This window comes from Ascidiella aspersa, chromosome 2 (genome assembly GCF_963924565.1).
Source record: "Ascidiella aspersa chromosome 2, kaAscAspe10.2, whole genome shotgun sequence".
NCBI classification, from domain to species: Eukaryota; Metazoa; Chordata; class Ascidiacea; order Phlebobranchia; family Ascidiidae; genus Ascidiella; species Ascidiella aspersa.
In genome coordinates this window covers 32,409,592-32,429,058 of record NC_139448.1, presented here as the reverse complement: position 1 = coordinate 32,429,058, position 19,467 = coordinate 32,409,592, and the positions used below count along the sequence as shown (strand labels likewise).

At 38.0% G+C, this 19,467-nt stretch overlaps 1 protein-coding gene and 1 long non-coding RNA gene across 2 annotated transcripts; both read left to right on the top strand.

Moving 5' to 3' along the window:
- The first annotated feature begins 1,038 nt into the window (after positions 1 to 1,038).
- On the top strand, positions 1,039 to 18,961 carry LOC146164973 (stanniocalcin-like). Its single transcript, XM_083382303.1, has 4 exons — positions 1,039 to 1,279; positions 7,419 to 7,564; positions 16,874 to 17,085; positions 17,952 to 18,961. The coding sequence occupies exons 1-4, from the start codon at positions 1,072 to 1,074 to the stop codon at positions 18,184 to 18,186; spliced, it is 801 nt and encodes a 266-aa protein (XP_083238429.1). The 5' UTR covers positions 1,039 to 1,071; the 3' UTR covers positions 18,187 to 18,961.
- On the top strand, positions 13,666 to 15,232 carry LOC146164974 (uncharacterized). The gene is made up of 4 exons (XR_014494553.1): positions 13,666 to 13,847; positions 14,119 to 14,181; positions 14,742 to 14,852; positions 15,069 to 15,232. It is a non-coding gene; the product is annotated as an uncharacterized LOC146164974 (long non-coding RNA).
- Positions 18,962 to 19,467: the final 506 nt, after the last annotated feature.

The following is a 19,467-nucleotide window of genomic DNA, read 5'->3' as shown; positions in this document are numbered from 1 at the left end:
TTAAAGTAAAAAAAAACGTTTGCAACTGACTAAGTACCGAGGGTCTATAGCCCGAAAAACGTGTCCAAAAAAAGGCCGTCTGTATATTTATCTTTCCACCTTAAAACGAACGAAAGACTAAAAATGTAAATTCACAAAGGCACAAAAAGCAAACGTGCCGCAAATTTACCCCAAACAAATGCTCTGAATAAATAGAAAAATTACTGTTTTTCTAGGTATCATTTTGAACGTTTCGCATAACTCTTTATTAATTTCCAATACCGCCACAATGTTGATACCTATTTCTGTATGTGCTTTGGTATTCTTATTACCTCATACTACTGTACAACCTCCGACCATTATGCTCTAAAATTTTCCTCTTTTACTGATCACCGGCCTAGAATCGGGGCCAAAAAAGGTGGGCTGGCCTATATTTAGGGGCGCGCTGATATGGCCGGTATTTGGCGCATGCCGCGGATTCTTCACTTTCGGCGCCAATACAGGCGCGCGCGCAAATACGCAATAGACGGCTGCTGTTGACCCAGGCGGCAGATAACCGACTCGCTCGCGCGCCTCGACGCCTTATCGCGCAGTCAATAGGTTATCGCGCCTGAAACTTTGCCCCCTCCTGATTTTCCCGTTTCGCTGAGCCGAGAGACTAATAGGCTGCCGCTACTTTCAAGGGAGATAGATTTAAAGCCTTTTTTACTGTAGCTCTCTATGGTTGTGAACTCGGAATTACTCCCGCCATCGATCATCGTGATTTGTGCGCGGGAGTTGCAAACGATAGTTTGCAACACATATGTTTGCCAAAAATGTACTAAAATATACAAAAATATACAGGCATATTTGTCCTATGTTTTAATTGTTTGTAGGTACATTCGCTGACCTTGTAATTGCGAGAACTTCATTGAGCTATTAATTGCATAGGAAAGAAACCCATTTTCGCAGTGATTGCAATGGGCTTGCAGACACCACAAAATTCGAACACGAATGAATAAATTAGTCAAAAAAAAACATCTCTAGTTAATCTGTATGCACTTTTTGCCTTAGATCTTTCCTTTTAGGATCACTTTTACAAATATATAAGCAATGCACGAAAAACTGCAAAACGCAAACTGTCGTTCCTGTTCTCTTCACGTGACACCAAAGAGCCGATCGAGCGTGTCGGCGACCTTGGGCTCGTCCACAAACTGCAAGGTCAAGCTTCTGCTGGTCACCCTCTTCCTACTTTTCGTCGTAGCGAGTGGGGGCAAGCATGGGGGAAGGGGTGGCCGAAAAATAACCAAGTCCCAGATGGGTGAGTTTTGCTTATTTCAGTGGCCAATTAAACACATATTTTTTAACGTGAAAATATGGCGAAGATCAGTGGTTCTCAACCTTTTTGCTTACGGACCGGTAAAATTTCAAAACAAGTTTTGCGGACCGGTGGGACTTCAAAAATCAAAATCAACCCAAAATGTAATTACGACTAAAGTATATGCAACTTAAAAGCAAAGAATGGAAACGTCAATTTAATAAGCAATTTGCTGCTGTCTTTTTGATATTATACGTGTTTTACGTGGTTCATTGAAGTTTTTCACCTACAACTGATTTTAAAGCTTAGACTTAAACGAGTAGCCTACTACAACACTTGCACCATTGTAACGAACAATAAAGTCCAAAGTAGACGATTAACTCCAAGTTGCGTCACATTGCAGCAAATTACGGAACTGGCGAAGTTCTACATTTGATGGACAAGCTTTTAACGTGTGGCATTTTACAACTATGATATAAAATTGTAATATATTTGGCGGACCGCCAGAAAAGTTGATACGGACCGGCTCCGGTCCGCGGACCGGCGGTTGAGAACCACTGGCGTAGATCATAGCAAGGCTTTACGAATATTTAGCTCCATGTGCAATTTCGTAGAAACGTCGATAATAGGAATATTGAACGTAATGGCAGAACGGTAAACAAGCTCATTTAATTTTTATAATTCGTTTGAGCAAACTGCTGCAGATATTTAACTGTGTCCCATGATTTGTAAAGCACACAATATTCTACAACACGAAAATAATTTTTTGAAGTTTTGGAAAACACGAGTTCCCCATAGGTCCTACGAAACATTCTACTTATCCACCTCTTCTTTTAATTGAACGAATCCATTATTTTGTAGTTACATACCTGTGCTTTTTTATATTGCTTGTTGCCTTAAACGTGCTGTACATTGGTCACTAAATGTTATACTCGCTTAGTCGCTCGGTAAGTATAGTGGCATGCTTTAGATAAAATTGCATCGCGTTGTTACTTTGAAATATTCCGTAACCTTAAAATATTATTTTGAAGTCAAAATCATGTGTTTATCACCCTTAATTAATAACGCTTCCTAAAATGTTTACGCGGTTAAAACTTGTAAAACTCGAAGCGCATTTCAAATCTAAAAAAACGTTTGCCTTCTCACGAATACCGAGCCCACGCTAGCGGTTGCGTTACTAATCCACAACCCAAAAGTAATTTTTGAATATTGAAAAGCGAAATCGATATAAAAAGAGACGGGCAAATCGGCGTCGGCGCGTGGGAACGATCCAGCCTTATTTGGCGACTGGCTGTCCCGAACGACAAAGACGGATGACACCTGTACACACACGCAAGCCTGAAGAGCGGCTAGCATCCCATTTGGAGTCAATACCCAGCAACTCGCCGACGCTGCGGTGTGTCTATATCGGCCGATTGCTCGCAGCCAATAACGCGGTCACGTCCGCGCTAATGGCAATAGTGGCGGTGGGCCAGTTTTGCGGCAGGCCGGCACCCTTTTCCGCCCATTTTTTTGGCTAATTTGCTGCCTAAAACGACCGTAGAAACCGACCAAAGGGTTGAAAAATGCGCAGCAAGCGCTTTAAATAAAAAGTGGTCGCACAAGCGCCTTACAAAAGCAACTAAAATTGGCTAACGTTATGAAAAATGGCCAAAATCGTGGCCGAAAAAAGCCAAAGCGGCCCGCTAATGTGGCCTAATGAGTCAACTGATGCCAGAGTTGCCATAGACATTGCAATATCGCCCGGTTTCCTCTTGTATTGCCGCTACATTTTGTAATCCAAGTTGTTTCGAACCTAGCAGCTCGTTACTCAACCTAAGCCTTGTAAGTCGAATCGATCAAGGTCAAACAGACGTATGTGCCGCTCTTGATGGAAGCTCATAATTGCAGCATAATCTGTAAATAATGGCACGACCCGTGTTATGTGCATTGTTGGAAAATATATCGAAACAAATTGGTGGCGTTTGTCGAAACGAAAAGTATGTCTTTGAAAGCGCCTTCCACCTGATTATGATGGCTTAGAATCGTAGATCTATGATTCTCAAACAGTGTGCCTTGATAATTCTCGGTGTGCCGCATAAACTTTCATTATTTAAAAAAAAACCTATTTGTATTCCAAATAGGTGCGCAGTTATGTACAGCGAGTCTTGAATGTATAACTGATAGTATTATTGCATTTACTCTTGCCTTGTCCTCTGTGCGGTTGTCAAGTTTTGATATTGATGTTTTGTAGGAAGTGTACCGCGATTTATTTTTTGCTTTTTAGAGTGCTGCAGTGTTACAATCACTTGGCTTAATTGCACTTAAGTCTCTGTTTTTAAACGATTTGACTTGACTAAAGACGCTTCGGTAAAATGCCTTGACCAACTTAACTTGGCCTTAAGTCAATTCCTTGTGTTGAAATTAGGAGTATTCAATTGATAATTTTGTATAAAAACTCATAATCGGACAAGTTTACAAGTTTTAATAGTTTAACGTTTTATTTTCAAGTCAATGACTTTTGTCATTTACTAAAAATACTTAACTTGGACTTAAGTCATTTTACAAATGACTTAACTGGGAATTAAATCGGTTTAAAATGACTTGTTTGTCAAATTGTTGTTGTGGAGAACCGCTCTTCTAGATTGTGACTGCTTTGCACAAAAACGAAACTAATCCGTTAAAGACAGTTAAACCTTTCTTTCTGAAGTGGATAAAACTGATCGCTTATCGAGGCTATACGATTCAATCGGCGCTTGCAAACATATATTATTTGTCAAGAGCTGTGACAAGGGGACATCTCGACTGCAAACCGGTTCCCACGGGAGTTTTGCACGAAACTACTGTTGTATAGGCAAGTGTAGAAAAACCCTTTAACGCACGCGCTGATGGCGAAATCCCTCGCGCGGCCCAAGCTATGTCGTGACAGGCGCAAGATTAAGTCCATTTAAACGCTACTGCTAAGGTTCCCGAATTTGCTGCTGCTGCTGCGTAAGTGTTTTTAGGGCGGCCGGTATTTGCGTGCAAAGCGTCGGGAAAACAGAAAGTCGAGAGCAAAAGTCCTTGCAAGAAGAATCTTAATCTCGCGATGAAACGCCGCGAAAACACTCGATCAAATTACCGACGTCGATTCAGCCTCGGGTTTCGCTCTAGGGTTCGGGGTTAAAGTAAGGGGTGCGTTTTTGTGTTGGCCAAACACCGAAGGGGCGATTGTGCCCCCGGTTCCGGCCCTTGCCGACCCGGAATCCGCCATTGTCCGCGGGGGTGCGGGCTGACCCCCTCTTCACCCTGCTCGCGGACCCCAAGGGTCCCCTACGCATGTTTCGAGGACTGCACCGCACTTTCGTTAGTCCATCCCCGTGGGATTTTCGCAGAAAAGTGGCCACTTTACACAGCCGTGTTTAAAAGTGCCCGGCCCACTTTTATATCCAAGTTATAAGGCTGTTTTGCGCCGTATTAGTCTTAAAAACTCAAATGAAAATACAGAATAAGTTGCTTTAAATGGAGCCGAAAAACTGGCCATTTTGTGCAAAATGACGCAAAATAGGTGCGATCAAAGGGTTCCGGCCTTTCTCGAAACGGCCTTGAGACCCGGCCTAATCTCGCCATAATCACGCTACATCGCGTCAGCAACAAAGCGGTCACTGTGACATCAACCACTCAATTGAGCGCTCGTCTTCGCTTTGTTAGCTGCTTGTTACGTCAGAGCTGTTTCACCGTCGATGATGATGACTGATTGACATTTGCGCCCCCCTCACTACGTCTGCCGCTACTGTATATGGTGCATGTCGGCTTAATTACCGACGTAGCTTTACAATATTTTAAGTGGTAGCCTGTAATTGTCCATTTAAAAGACTGCAAATAACGTTGCACTGTTGGAATACAAACTGGGTAGGTAAAAATGCAATCCTTCTCAAAGCAGCTTTATCTGGTTCCAGTAATAAAAAATACTTTTATTTCGTTAGTGACACCTGATTTATATTTTGGAGAATTGAGTTGCTTTTATCCGTTAAAAAACATTCTATGTTGAGAAAACTTAGTTAATCTTAATAATTTGTGTTTTACGCTTGCACAATTAATATTCAAACAAACGAAGCTTGAATAAATAACTTACGCCGTTTGATTCTTACGTCTAACCCGCGTGCCAAGGCTCCGTGACCTACTGCATTAGGGTCGCATAGCTAGGAGAAGCCAACACGTCTATCGCGTCGAATATATGTTACGACTTGTTACGCGATTACAGTAGCTGTCGCACATAAGTGGAACATTAAAATGACCAATTGGTGCCTGGACAAGCCTCTAATAAAGCGTTCTTTGGCGTAACAAATCAACCTCCATCGCTGGCTTGGAATGCATTCACGCTCAAAATGTTTAATAAGTGTTCTTGTCACTTTATTACTGAACCAGTCGATTGCAAATCTCTTAAAATATTTCAGTTCAAAATCAAACATAAGTTGGCTACACCTGCATAGATTAAACTGAAAGGTCCTGAGGTATTGTTTAGCTTATTATATAGGCATCAATTTGGTTTTGCGCTAAGAAGTTTAGTTAACCTACAGTTTTTTGATAAATTAACCATTCAAGATAGAAATTGGTTGTTTTGATTGCAATTAGTGGCTAAAATACCTGTAATAATTTTATTGTCCAACTGTGCGTCGCGACGCCCTGGTGCGTCGTTTCAATAATTTTCCTAAGGCGTCGCACAACAATTTGACGCGTATCTAAACTTAATTGCGGATTTGCGGTAAAATAAAGCTCGAGGATGAGATTACCCCTGACATTTGCATTTGAACATAATTTAACGAAAAACATGCAGCAAATGATAACAACTTTAAAATTTTAATAAAAAATAGTGAAATTCCTATCACTTCGCAAGTCAAACTAAAGGCGTCGCAAGAAAAAAACGTTTGAAAAACCTGTTGTATACGTGCTGCTTGCACGTCGATCCCATAGCACCCAGCTTATCTAATGCGAGTACTTAACCTTCGCGTTACAGAGGTCGAAATGTTTGGGGATCCATGTTGTGCAATGTAGCAAAATAAACCGTCATTTAAACACAATCGAAAATTTACCATAAATTCTTTCAATGAACGAAGTGCCATTTTTTCCTTTCTATTTTTTGACTGTCTGTGGTATTTCGAGCCCTGCTATACACATTTGGATGGAGAACAAAGTTCAGCCAATTATAGAGGGTGCCTTACTGACCATGGCTATAACAATATGATGCGTAGCGTCGCAAGTTGCAATAAGTCTTTGTTTGTAAAGACACAAGTCTAAATTATATCTATCCAAATCTTTGTTACTGTGAATCAGATCCTATGCGAGTCAAATGGCTTAACGAGTAATTCGCATATTTGCAAAAAAGTCAAATTTAAATAAACGTTAATGGTTTATATATAATTTATTCACAATCTAGAACAAAATCTTAAAGTATATACGATGATGAAGCTACTGAGGTCTAAACAAACTAAATGATATCAAGCCAGGCCATTTACTTACTCATTAAAGCCGAATTCTAGTGATAATATATATATTTTTGTACGTAAAAAGGCATTGGGCTGCACCAATTTATTTAACTGATGTCGTTTGCAAGCGGCAGTGTTTAAAGCCGGTCATTTCAAAAAATTCCAGACATGCCAAGTTTAAGTCCAAGTCAAGTCATTTCCATAATAAGTCAATTGCAAGTCAAGTCATGGGTATCAAGAATAAATGTAAAACTTAAGAGAATGAAAGAATAAAGGGCACAAAACTAATAAAATTAGTAAATTTATTTCATTCCAAACAATATTTCGCATAGCAAACACAAAAACGAAACAAATAGCAAGAAAGAAAAGAAAACATTAAAAAAAAAATGCTTTTAATTTAAACATTTAGGATTGATTTAAGTCATTTATCCAAGCGACTTAAGTCTAGCTAAGTCATTTTTCCCAACAGGCTTCAGTTAAGTCCAGTCAAATGAAAAGAGTGACTTGAGTGCACTCAAGTCAAGTTATGGACTTTTAGTAATTACAAGACTAGCAAACAGTGACCCAAATAATAACAAGAGGAATCAGGTGCCACTGTATAAAGACACATTGTATTGGATGCTCGACAAATTTTCGCACAATCGTGCTTCATCAGGTCAAAGTATAAATAACAACAGCAGTCCCTTCTACTTTTGCAGCCTCAATCAAGCAGTGTCTGTCCACCAGCAACGAAGTTGGGTGTGATACGTTCGCTTGCCTGGAGAGAACAAACCGATGCAATCTCTCCGGACTTCGGGTCCTTTGCAGGAAGATTGTGCGGAGAGCCGGGGCCTTCTCAAGACAGGTGAGCAAATTAGAGATTCATACATTTTCAACAAACTGCTTTATTAGGGAATGTGGAAGACAAATTGCGGTAAAGTTATTTGTCGCATTTGAAGAGTTCGATATGCTGTATGGGTATTCTCTAAATTGTGTTGTGTTATTTTGTTACTTATTTTAAGTACATGGCCATACTTATAAATCAAACAATGTAGCAAGGTTGTGAGCAAGGAAAATGGTATGATAAGCCATGGCGTTTGTAACAAATGTGGCCTAACTCATTGGTCCGCAATCGCCGGTCCGCGAGGAGTTCATTACTGGTCCGTAGCAGGGTTTCCAGTTGACATTTTGATCAAAACCCGATTTTTTTATTGTAAAATCTAACTCGTCGTACGTACAATATATCGAAAACGGGCCATATATAATGTTTTTTTGATTTTCAAGCGTACTCACCCTAAAGTGCAATATAATTAAATCTTACAAAGAATGTTTATAAACAATGTTGATGTTCAGACAGAAAATTTTCGAAAAAACGCATGCATTTTAATTGGGACATTGAAAAAAGTTGTTCACATTTGTTTTTTTTAAGGTCGGTCCGCGACAAAATTTCAGTATTAAACCGGTCCGCAGTGTAAAAAAGGTTGCCGACCCCTGGCCTAACTGACGAAATAAATAAAGCTTTCAAGTTTCAAATTCATCAGGAATATAAGCCCAACGTCATTTCTATAAAAAGTCAAGCTCAAATTAATTCAAGCTGTTAAATTAAAAATCTTTTGTCTAAATGCACTTTAAAATGAATCAAGATTTTGTGCCAATGACACAAGTTTGCAAAACTTAATCCAATCTAGCTAATACGAAACAGTAAATGTTGCACTTACTGTATAGAAAGGTCATTGTCGTATGATATGTCTTTCCACCTTGTCGCATGATATGTCATCAGCGATTACCTTGACTGCGTAGAAAAGCCGTTAAGTAATCAAGTAATTTGGACTCCGTAAAACTCGTGCGCTTTGATAAATGTCATCGGTTGTTTCTCTTACATTGTAGGACACTATCTATTCAACTTAAACGAAGGATTTATTTAACATTCAAGAAACGGCGAGCCATTTCTAAGGCAGTTTAATTCGTGTGTGGTAGGCAAAAGGAGAGAAAATAAGAATCGACTCCATCCACGATGCAGTTTTATCCGTGTCGGAAGAGTTATGTTTGCTCTCTCGTCTATCCGTTTGATCTCAGAGGAGGTTTAGACATTTTTGAAACATGCAAGGGAGTTACTGTATCCCGGCCAGACGCCGCAAAGGAATTTCTTGCAAATTTTAAAACAGGCATCGAATGATTTTGACAGCTGTTAACAAACACAAAGTTGAAGGCACATACCACATGTGGTTCAGCAATAGGTCATGGGAGTGGTATTCTTATCCACGTTGGTCTCGTAAAGGCAAACTCAGAAACAAGATCCGTTTAGAGAAAAAATAATACTTTTTTGGATGTAATTCAATCAAATTGTGTTTTGTACTTAGGTGTGCGGTCAATTATATATACGTTTCTATGAGACTTTTGTAGGCTAATTTGTATGTGCCCCTGTAAAATGCACCCCGGCGCCCCAATTTTTCTCATTTTTAAAAAGGCTCATGACGCCACTAATTCGAAACAAATGGTATTTTTTAGTATAATGGTGGGAGTTTGTAGTAAAATGTAATGTCAAAGCCCATACTGTAGTAGGTAGCATTCTGAACGTTTCGAATATCTCTTAATTCATTTTTAACATCTGGTATTTTCAAAATGGCACAAATGCTATTTTAGACGGCTGTCTAAACCTTTACTTTACTTCATGATTTAAAATTTTAAATGTATCCTGCTAGGAAATTATTCTTATGAAATTATTAGTTTCTGTCTACAACCCTTGCTATTTCTGTTAGCCTATGTCTGGTTTATCGGGGTCATGACTTTATTTCGGAGCTCCCCCTTTTCTCCATTAGACGGATAAGAATTCAGTTAGCACACCTCTTGCTCTAAGACACATTTCCCGGTCGTTCAATACCTGGGTGGTACAAGTCAAAGGCCACACAGAGTCGATACTGGGAGATTCCAGTTGGCCTTGCTCTTACCGTATAACTCATTCGTCACCAAGCAAGTTCGACAAGAATTTCGCAGCAAGCGAAATATATAATGTGAAAGTTGGGGAGTGGGGGCGCGATTTGTCTCAGCAAGTGCTCAAATTCTTTCTTTTGACTTGGAAACTTTTTCTCTGATTTAATATATTTTGAGCCGGCGAAACTGGCGAAATCTCTTTTCTCTTCAATCGTGTCGATGTTTTTGCAGCGATGTGTTAACAAGGCACGATATATTTCTCCAAGTTGATTTATTCGGAACACCGTCAGTCTCTATAAACCTTGGCACATATTATCACGTTTGCAAATTATGACCCTTTTGTCACAATCCGTTTCAAGCATTAACATTTTTTTACGTTTTTATTGTCAAGTTTGGCCTTTTTAATGACAAGCAATACGATTTTAATGTACATGTGTTTGGTAAAAAAAGTGGCTTAACAATGACACCATGTTTTACCAAAAGTAAAAAGTTAGCTCGCAGGAGTTTCCGACGGTTTAGGAAGCTTAAGAGACCGTTTTTGTCCCATTAAAACACCATAAAAAGTCATTGTTTGTTGCTGTAACAAACAACAACGTCTGGAATCGCTAATAGGGTACAAAATAGTTGCATGTCCGGTTGTTCGCCTAGCGGAGCTCTACAGTCTACATCACTTCAACAACGGCAAGTGTGACAAAACAAAGGCGCTCGCGCGACCTTGTTGTGTGTGTAAAGTCGGCGACGACAAAGCGTCCCACCTTCCTGTGCTTTGTCCTTTGCCACCTGGACCGGTAGCTTAAGCCGCAAGAATTTCCGCCCTGGTACAAACTTAGCTCCGCCATGAGCGTTGTCTTTTTCTGTTAATTTGTTGGTCGATTTCCCGACGTTTTGTACGGATTTTGGGCAATAAACATTGCGTTTTAGTGATAAGCACGATTGGTGTGCATGAGAGAAAGACATGGGAATTAGTGTCCGATGTGGATGCGTATTTATGCGTTTGTACATTGTTCTAGCCAGTGCTGTTACTGCTGTAATGACGTGTCCTAAATTCATTGTTTTTAAATTGCCTGATTTGGTCTAGATTTATGCAAGACGACTTGTGTAAAATACTGATAGAGGTTCCTCAAAGCAAAGTTAATAACACCAGACAGAGCCTTTTGGTTGTGGAAGTCCAATTTTTTAGTAAAAATTACTTTTCCCCTCTCTTCGATGTTTACTCACATTACAAAAATCTTGACGTTTTCTATAATTAAAAAATCAAAAATATAGCGGCCACTGTCGACAAATTGCATTTAAATGTTGACATGCGTTTACAGAACCTTGACAAATAAGGTCAAAGTTGCATTGGTTTGACTTTAAACCGAATTTTCGTTATTATAGTTGTGCAAATTGGAACTCGCTCAGTTTTCTATGAGTTTAAAAATCACTGACAATTATAAAATGCGCCAGTAAAGCAAAAGAGTTGAAAATTCTTCCGGCAATAGTTTTTTTATTAAATGTAGCTTTTAGACGTTGCGATAACATATACCGGAAATCTTTATTAGGGCGATTTCCTGTATAGGTTATCGACATGTCGGTACATTAAATAAAAAGTGTTGCTGAAAAACGATTTTACAATTGATATAATACCTGTCAGCAACATTATTCAAAAGAGTTGCATTGCCACCGACATTTCCACCGGTCAATACGGTTACCTCGGCAAGGCTATGCGCGGCTAAGCTCCTTGGCGGGCGCATGTCGCCCTACGAACGCCCTTCCTAAGCGCTGTGCACACAAAAGCATAGATCCCGTGTTTGCTCAAGTGCGTGACGGCCGTACCACCGAACGTGTGCGGCTGTGCGTTGGGTTTACAGGATCAGGGCCCGACGCCCAACTCGGCCGGTTTTGAACATTCGAAAACCGGCCGAATATGGCGATAAAATCCGAAATCGATTTTTTTAAAGATTTGAAACGTAGACACTTTTCAAGATTACGCTACAGACAGCAAGCACCTTTTATGTAATTTTGTTATAAATGTCAAAGCCCATACAGAAGTAGGTAGCATTTTGAATGTTTCGTATATCTCTCTATTCATTTTCAACATTGTGAGAAGGCATTGATTCTAAGTAGGTGTGTAACCTATACTACCGAGGCAGACTGCCGAACAGAAGGAAACAAGGAGAAGCACGCCATGATTTTGGTTTCTGCCTAAGGCCTGCCGCGGAAGCTTTGTACGCACATAACTTTGATCTAAAACCTTGTGATGTGGAAGGCCGCGTGCACGAACGCGAACGCCAACTCTAAGCTTTTTCTTTAGCAAATGCGGCAAGCGTAAAGCACAGCTAAATAAACAAAGAAAAGTCAAATAAAGGAAATATTCCTGTAATAGGGATCTAGGATCGAAATCCATTTTATAGAAAATGACAAATATTAGCATAGGTAATCTCTATTTAACAGACATTTATATAGGTATTTCAGCGTAAATATACACTTTAAAACCATTAAGAAGGACCAAAAGTTGCACCAAGGTTCCTTTTTAAGTATCAAACTTTCTACTAAAAAAATCGCTTTCCCCGGACCTGCTGTAGCCACTATTCGGTCTATTTGTGCATGCATTGCTGATAAGCTTTAAACATGCACTGTTAAAAATATTGGGTACTTCATTGAAAAAGTTTTGGGTAGTGCAACAGTTTACCCCGAAACAGGGCCAAAATATTTGGGTACCCTTAAAACCTACCCAAGTAGAATTGGGTAGCGTGTTTTTCATAAGAAATTTCCCTTTTTTGTTGGGTAAAAAAACATGCTACCCAATTGGAAGAAAATGTTTTTTTGGGTAGTAAGATTTCATACCCAATTATTCATGGAACGTTTCTACCCAAAACAGGAAAATTGGGTATTAATCACAAGTACCCAATTCCAATTTCTCGAATTGGGTAATCATAACACCCTAAAAGAATTAGGTATGAGCTTCTATACCCAAAACGCATGTACCCAAAATCGGTGAATTGGGTAAGGTTAACAAATACCTAATTAACAAAATGGGTACTCTTAACTTTCTAAAAACAGTGGTTTCAGCTTAGCATAAAACAAGACTCCAAAGCAAATTTTAAAACGTACAGTTTGGTTTATTTACACAATCAAGTCAACTTAAATACACAAAAATCGGTGAATTGGGTAAAGTTAACAAATACCTAATTAACAAATTGGGTACTTATGACTTCCTAAAAATTAAATACACACAAGCAGACTGTTTCAAGGATTCTAACCTAAATTTTGGACAAACAAATTCCTCAAATGAACCAAATGGGGATACTATACATACAGGGCGAGGAAAAAAATAATGGTTACTTCATACAGTTTGGGTAGTGCATGAGTTTACCCCGAAAAACGGCAAAATAATTTGGGTACCCTAAAAAACAACCCAAGTAGAATTACTCAATATAATTTTGATTTTTTCTTGTGTAAAAAAACATGCTACCCAATTAAAGAAAAATATATTATTGGGTAGTAGGATTTTATACCCAAATTCAGAGCCGAGATTTGTACCCAAAATAAATAAATTGGGTATAGTCAACATGTACCCAATAATATCGGTAGAATGTTGGGTAAGGAATGTTCACATAATTGGGATTGGGAACTTTGGGTATTCATAGATTTAACCCAAAACAAACTTGGGTAAAGTTTAGCACCGGGTATAAAAAACAAATTAATGGATCATACATTTTATTGTTCATCGTAATGATCAACACAAAACTTGTTCGATAGTGGTTATGTTAGAAATATAACTAGTTATGACAGTGTTTAATGCGACTGTTTTAAGATGAAAAATCGGCGGACCATAACGTCCTATTTCACTTATTAATCTATTAGGCATACCGTTATGAGTTAGTTCAGTAGCTTAGAGCCTAACATACATTAAATACTCCAGTTTGTTATAACGCTTATTAGGTGTACAAATATTTAAATAACGGCAAATTGGTGCGTCGATTTTAAATTTTGAAATTCGGCGCGAGACGTCACACTCCATTAAGCGAGAGGCATTCTTTCGCCAAGCGCGCGTCTAAAAACGCCTTTGTCTCGCCAAGCGCGCGTCTAAAAGTTAGTTTGCGAACCACATAAGTTATGTGTATGTAAGAAGTGTGATAAACATCAGCCAGTTGCAGTTATCGTGTTCTCAACTTTAAAAAGATTAGGATAAAAAAGAAAAGGAAGGTGGATATGTCTAGGTCAAGCCTTTTATGGTAAGTTAAAACATTACTTTTTTTTATTTAATTTATATGTCAACACTTTTGTTGAAAAAGAAACAAGAAAATATACCCCACTGATATTTACTACTTTACCTTTTTTGGTGATCTTATTGTTGGACCCAGTCAAGTTCACACCAAAAACTTGTAGGTTAAGCAATGTTAATAAATAATTAATATAATACTATTTGACCCACCCTTATCCAAATAAAAAGACAATTTCTCTTTTGTTAAATCATTTATTTTAGTTTTTATTTTCATCTTTCAGCAATCCCAAACTGCAAAAAATGAAGTTGTCTCAGTGGATAAGTGTTACAAAAAGCCATTAGAGGTACAAAATTAATATTTGCAATATTTTGCTATTTTATATGGTAATAATTGTCAATGTTGTTTTTAGATATTACCTTTATTTGTACAAGTGTGCTTTATATAGTAAAATGCTTTACATGAGGCAATTTTGTTTACCTAAATAGTTTTGTAACATTAATTATTGCACTTATTGGAACTATAGGTTACTGATAAACCAAATTCCATTAGTATCGGTACTTCTCATCATATCAATTTATGCACTTTGCCATGTTTTTCGATCCACTGAAGTGTTTTCTAATTTGAAGTTAAATTTCTGAGAAAATTTTACATTAAAAATCACTAAAGAGTCTTTCCTGTAAATGCACTTATAAATTTGTTTTGCTCATTTTGATATAATAATGACGTAATTTGGTATTGGATCAGATCCCGGTACATTTTGCCTAAATTTTCTTGTATTAGACATTCCTAATTTTAAGTATAAAAACACAAATATGCATGTAGTAAGTGATATTATTTTAAAGTATAGGCACATACAGACTACGGCACTATAATTTCTTTTTAACTTCATGTGTTTTTTTACAGACAAGCAAGGATTATTATCAGCAGTGTCCACTATGCTTAACAACGGACCATATCTGGTCAGGTGAAGCAAATTAACCAAACGCCATTGAAAAACAAAGAACTATTCTCCTGGTAAGAAATATGTTTATAGCTCCTGTTAAGTGATAATATACAATAAAATAACTCCAAACAATAAAGACTAATGTTGCCTAAAATTGATACTGTTAACATTACTTATTTTATAGTTCATATATGTTTAGATTAGTAGAATATATTTGTCTAATGGCTTTTGAGAAGGATCACAAAACTTAGTTTGCATTAAGTGAAGGACATATTTTGTTTTTGTAGAAAAAGACAACCACATATCATGTTACGAGGGCTGTCCAGGACTCCCAAATAACCATTTATAGCAGTGTTTGTCAGTGCAGAAAAAAACTACTGTTGTAAAAATCTAACCCCACTTATGTATATACCATTGTGTGTTTAGTATGAGTGATGTCCCCACATGTACGTTTAGCCCTTTTTTATAGTCTTTTTGGTGAAACGTTCTTAAATGTTAGTGATACTTACGTTGATTATAATTATTGTTTGCAAAATGATGCTATTTTCATTGTAATTTTGGTATTTCTTTTCCTTATGTTGTTTTTTCTTTTGTATTTTTATTTGTCAAGTTCCATTTGTTACAACAGTGTTCTTTCAAATACACTTTCTTATTTGCTTCTTAGAAATTGTGGTGAACGCAAAATTATTTGGGTGAATTCTTTTTCTACCCAACAATGTTGAATTTCTCGACAAATGTACCTTGCATATTATGTATGGCACGAACTAAAATTACCCAATATAGCATTTGGGTGGAACAAAGCGATACCAAAAAATATTTATTGGGAATCCCCACGAGCGTACCCAGAAAAGTGAAGTGGGTACAACCTAATATTACCTAAGAATACCATTTGGGTGGAACAATGCGATACCCAAAAATATTTATTGGGAATCCCCACGAGCGTACCCAGGAAATTAAATTAGGTACAGGCTTATGTTACCCATGTAATTTAGGTAAAATAATGTGATACCCAATAATTTAGATTAGGTAGATATCAGTGGTACCCAAGGTATTTTGGGTATTAATTACCCAAAAATATTTATTGGGAATCCCCACGAGCGTACCCTGTTTGACAAAAAAGTACCCAATGATTTTGGGTATTCAATACCCAATTTTGCTAACAGTGTGGGTAAACCCCGCAAAACTAATCAGCGGTGTTTAGAGTAGCAATATCGACAACTTGTCCTAATCGTTATATTCGTGTGATCTGCTCTAACTTTATCTCGTGTTTATTTGCTCTTTGATGGGCGCGAGATGTTCCGGATTAAGTCAGACTTAACCGGACTGATTTGTCAGCGAAATAGCTTCACTGCGAAGGTGTGTGTTATTAATACTAAGGAACATCGCTTATTTACAGCCACGCTCAGGAAAGTTTGTTGTAAACAGCCCCGGCGACTGAAGGTCGCCTAAATCGATGTGATTCGATTCTAATCAGCAAAGACAACGTTTTGCCTGGTGCCATTCTGGTTGGAGTAAAATTTGTGAACATCAGTGTACGCCGTGTATTGACTGCCCGAAATTTCGGTGGTTGTTTTGGGGTAATGTTTAAATCAAGCAACACAAGTTAACTGCCTTGTTAACGCACGGGACGTCGCTTTATAGGAATATATCCTAAGTGACATAATGGAAAATAACCCAGGCCAGTCCATTAACAAACAATTGATTTACAAAAGAAAAAATATATCAATATGACAATAAACTAACCAACCGTTTTTTGGCATGCGTAAGTAAAAACATAAAGTTACCGAATACTTTACTTGTGTTTTTCAACTTTAAGTTTTACTTGATAAAAACTGATCAAAATACAAGTGCGTTTTGAAACCTCTTTTTTAAGATAATATTGATTTACTGGAAGTTTGAAATTTATTACCAAGCTATACATTACAGTTCCGTGCATGGTGTACCTACTTGACAAAAGTTTTTAAAAACAATAAATCTAAAAGTAATACAGATAAAGCAATACCTGAGTTACGTCAACATAAAGGGCACTTTAACGTTTAATTAAGATGTCCACATGTTGCACAATCTTACTACGATTAACCTTTACCACCAGGGCAAACGCTTCATCAAGAAATCCCTTCGCTGCATGACCACCGAAATCAAGTCGCAGTTCGCCACGTGGGGGCGCGAGTGCGGTGCAATCGAGAAGAACATCGCTCGGATGCAGGGCGGTTGCTATAGCAACGCCAGCATCTGTCGGGTTGCCGTGAGCAACCATAAGCCGATCAAGCTTATGCTACCACCAGAGGTCGTGCTTACCGACAGGTAAGGATTATTAAGTAATTTAAAAACACTCTGGTGTCATTTCACAACGTGTTAATCGTTCGCCTTTCACTAAATTTTCATCAAAGGGGAGATTTCTTTCGTTCACAAATAATTAATTAGAAGGGGACTTCATTTAAATACATTGCGTGCAATTTATTTAAACCATTGATTAACATTTGCGCGTTTCTCACAAAATGGCCATGTTATTGCACAATGGAAAATAGTTTCTAGCAAATCATGCTTGACCAAACTAAGCCGATTTCAAAAAAAGGAACGATTTGTGGTGATTATTAAGTATTGAAAATAGTTTGGGCGATGATGCTTTAATTTTTTCCATCAGTAAATCAAATACAAAATTAAAGAAACGCTGTTAAATTAAAGCCGCAATCGCTTTACTTTATAATCGACATTCTTTTAAGATAGCTGTTGATTATTCGTGGGGATCTTATACTGTTTTTAACGGGGACCCCGAAATAAAATTTTGTATCCGCAGACCAAGGTCGACTTGAAATTATTCGAGTTAACGTCATAAATTAAAATCATTCAACAAGTAGACTTGAGAAACCCGATGATTTACATCAAACGAACGTGAAACTGAAATGTAGCCTAAATACATGAGAGAAGCCGTAACAGCGTTTATTTCAATTAAACTATTTTCTTTACAAAAAAATATTTCATTTTTCAAATTATAACTGGAATTTTATTTGGGCCTTCATGGACCCCAAAAATTTGTCTACAGACCCCATTTTAAGAACACCTGAGTCACTATTTGAAAGATTTTGATTGATCAAGATTGATTTAAATTACTGTCGTGTTCAAATCTTAGACAAACGACGCCGTATTTCACAGCTCGCAATTTTTCACAGGACCTCGCTGCAGCTGCTCCAAAGCGTTCTGAGCTGCGGCGACACGGTGGCCTCGAAATTCCGCGACGTCGTCACGTCGATCTTCGGCCGGTCCTTTCTCGCCACCTTGCGGTACCTGCAGGACGGTGTCGACTCGCCACTAGGTGTCCTCTACGGCGACGCGCCCGACTGGGACTCGTTTGGCGAGCAGCTGTTGCTTTCGAATTACGCTGGTGAAACCAGGCTGAGCAGGTGATACTGGTACATCAAGGAGCGTCCTTTAGCGTGTCGTTTTAAGACGCTGGACTATCCGAAAGCCTTGATGTACGACCGCGAAAGATTTGGCCGCGCCATCCATTCACGCGGTAGGCCTACATAGGCGGAAAAGCGCTGTTTAATTGTTGTTATTTTATATATAAACACCGCGCCCCGGTCTTCATCTCAAGCAATGCACCGGTCACATTGCAGAAAAAAAAACTGTTTTTCAGTTTCAGAATAAGTTCCTGCATATACTATAGACATGAACTGGCACTTTAAAACAGTGGTTTTCTAACTTATTTTCCTTGCTGAGCATTAGGAAGTTTTACAAAATCGACAAACTTTCTAAAGTTCGATAAAATTAGACCAACAGCCTTACTATAACACAGTAAGGTAATAGGTGAATACCTTATATTATACGTCATTTATTGAAAAATGTCAATCAAGTTTCCTATAAGGTAGCCCGCTTGCACATTTGTAATACGAACAGGTTGTTTATCAAAATTATTGAAAAGTCTGGTACACAGTTTGAGAACCACTGTTAAAGAAGTCCATCTTAAAACTGCCTGTTCCATAATTGTGTTATAATGCGACTCTGTTAGATATGAGCTATATACCTTTACTTTTGGTACGCCCTATTTTACTTCTTAATCGCCTTTTTATATTTCATTGAGGTACGTTTACCACGAAACGCTGCTGACGTGGCAAAACAGTTAATTTATGAAGTCACTATACTGCTTGTTTTTGTCGTCACAATCGGCATTTTTGCGTCATATTCTTCTTTTTATTTCCTGTGATTTTGCTTAATAAAATGGCTTGTTTTCCTATAAAATGCAGTTTTGAATTGAAAATGAAAGTTTTCCTAAAAATGAGAGCTATACAGACTACATAGGCTTTCCTTAACACTTTGTTGGCACATACAAAACACGTACTTTACAAAATAAATTTCAAAGCTATACTGGCAAAAGGATTTTGTCATTCACAACCGTAAGAAGTGCTATTATAAAGGTTCGAGTTGCTTTATATTTTAGAAGTTTAAATAAGCGCGCAACAAAACAACAATCAATATGAAAAGCAAAAATCAAAAAAAAAAAACTGCAGGGTGTTAAAAATACTTCAACAATCAACTGATCATTGCAAGGTGTGAACATTACATCATATAACAGGGATGGCGAACCTTTTCATCGCGCGGGTCACAAACACGACCTTAAATCCTTACAAAATGCTCAAGTCGGTCATATATTTAATATATTATTTACTAATTTTATGCGAAACTTTG

What these genes read in the sequence shown, in the direction of transcription:
- LOC146164973 (XM_083382303.1), top strand. Translation starts at nt 1,072, where the DNA reads ATGCACGAAAAACTGCAAAACGCAAACTGTCGTTCCTGTTCTCTTCAC. An exon ending in AATAACCAAGTCCCAGATGG is followed by an intron (nt 1,280 to 7,418) that starts GTGAGTTTTGCT and finishes CTACTTTTGCAG; the next exon opens with CCTCAATCAAGCAGTGTCTG. An exon ending in GAGGTCGTGCTTACCGACAG is followed by an intron (nt 17,086 to 17,951) that starts GTAAGGATTATT and finishes AATTTTTCACAG; the next exon opens with GACCTCGCTGCAGCTGCTCC.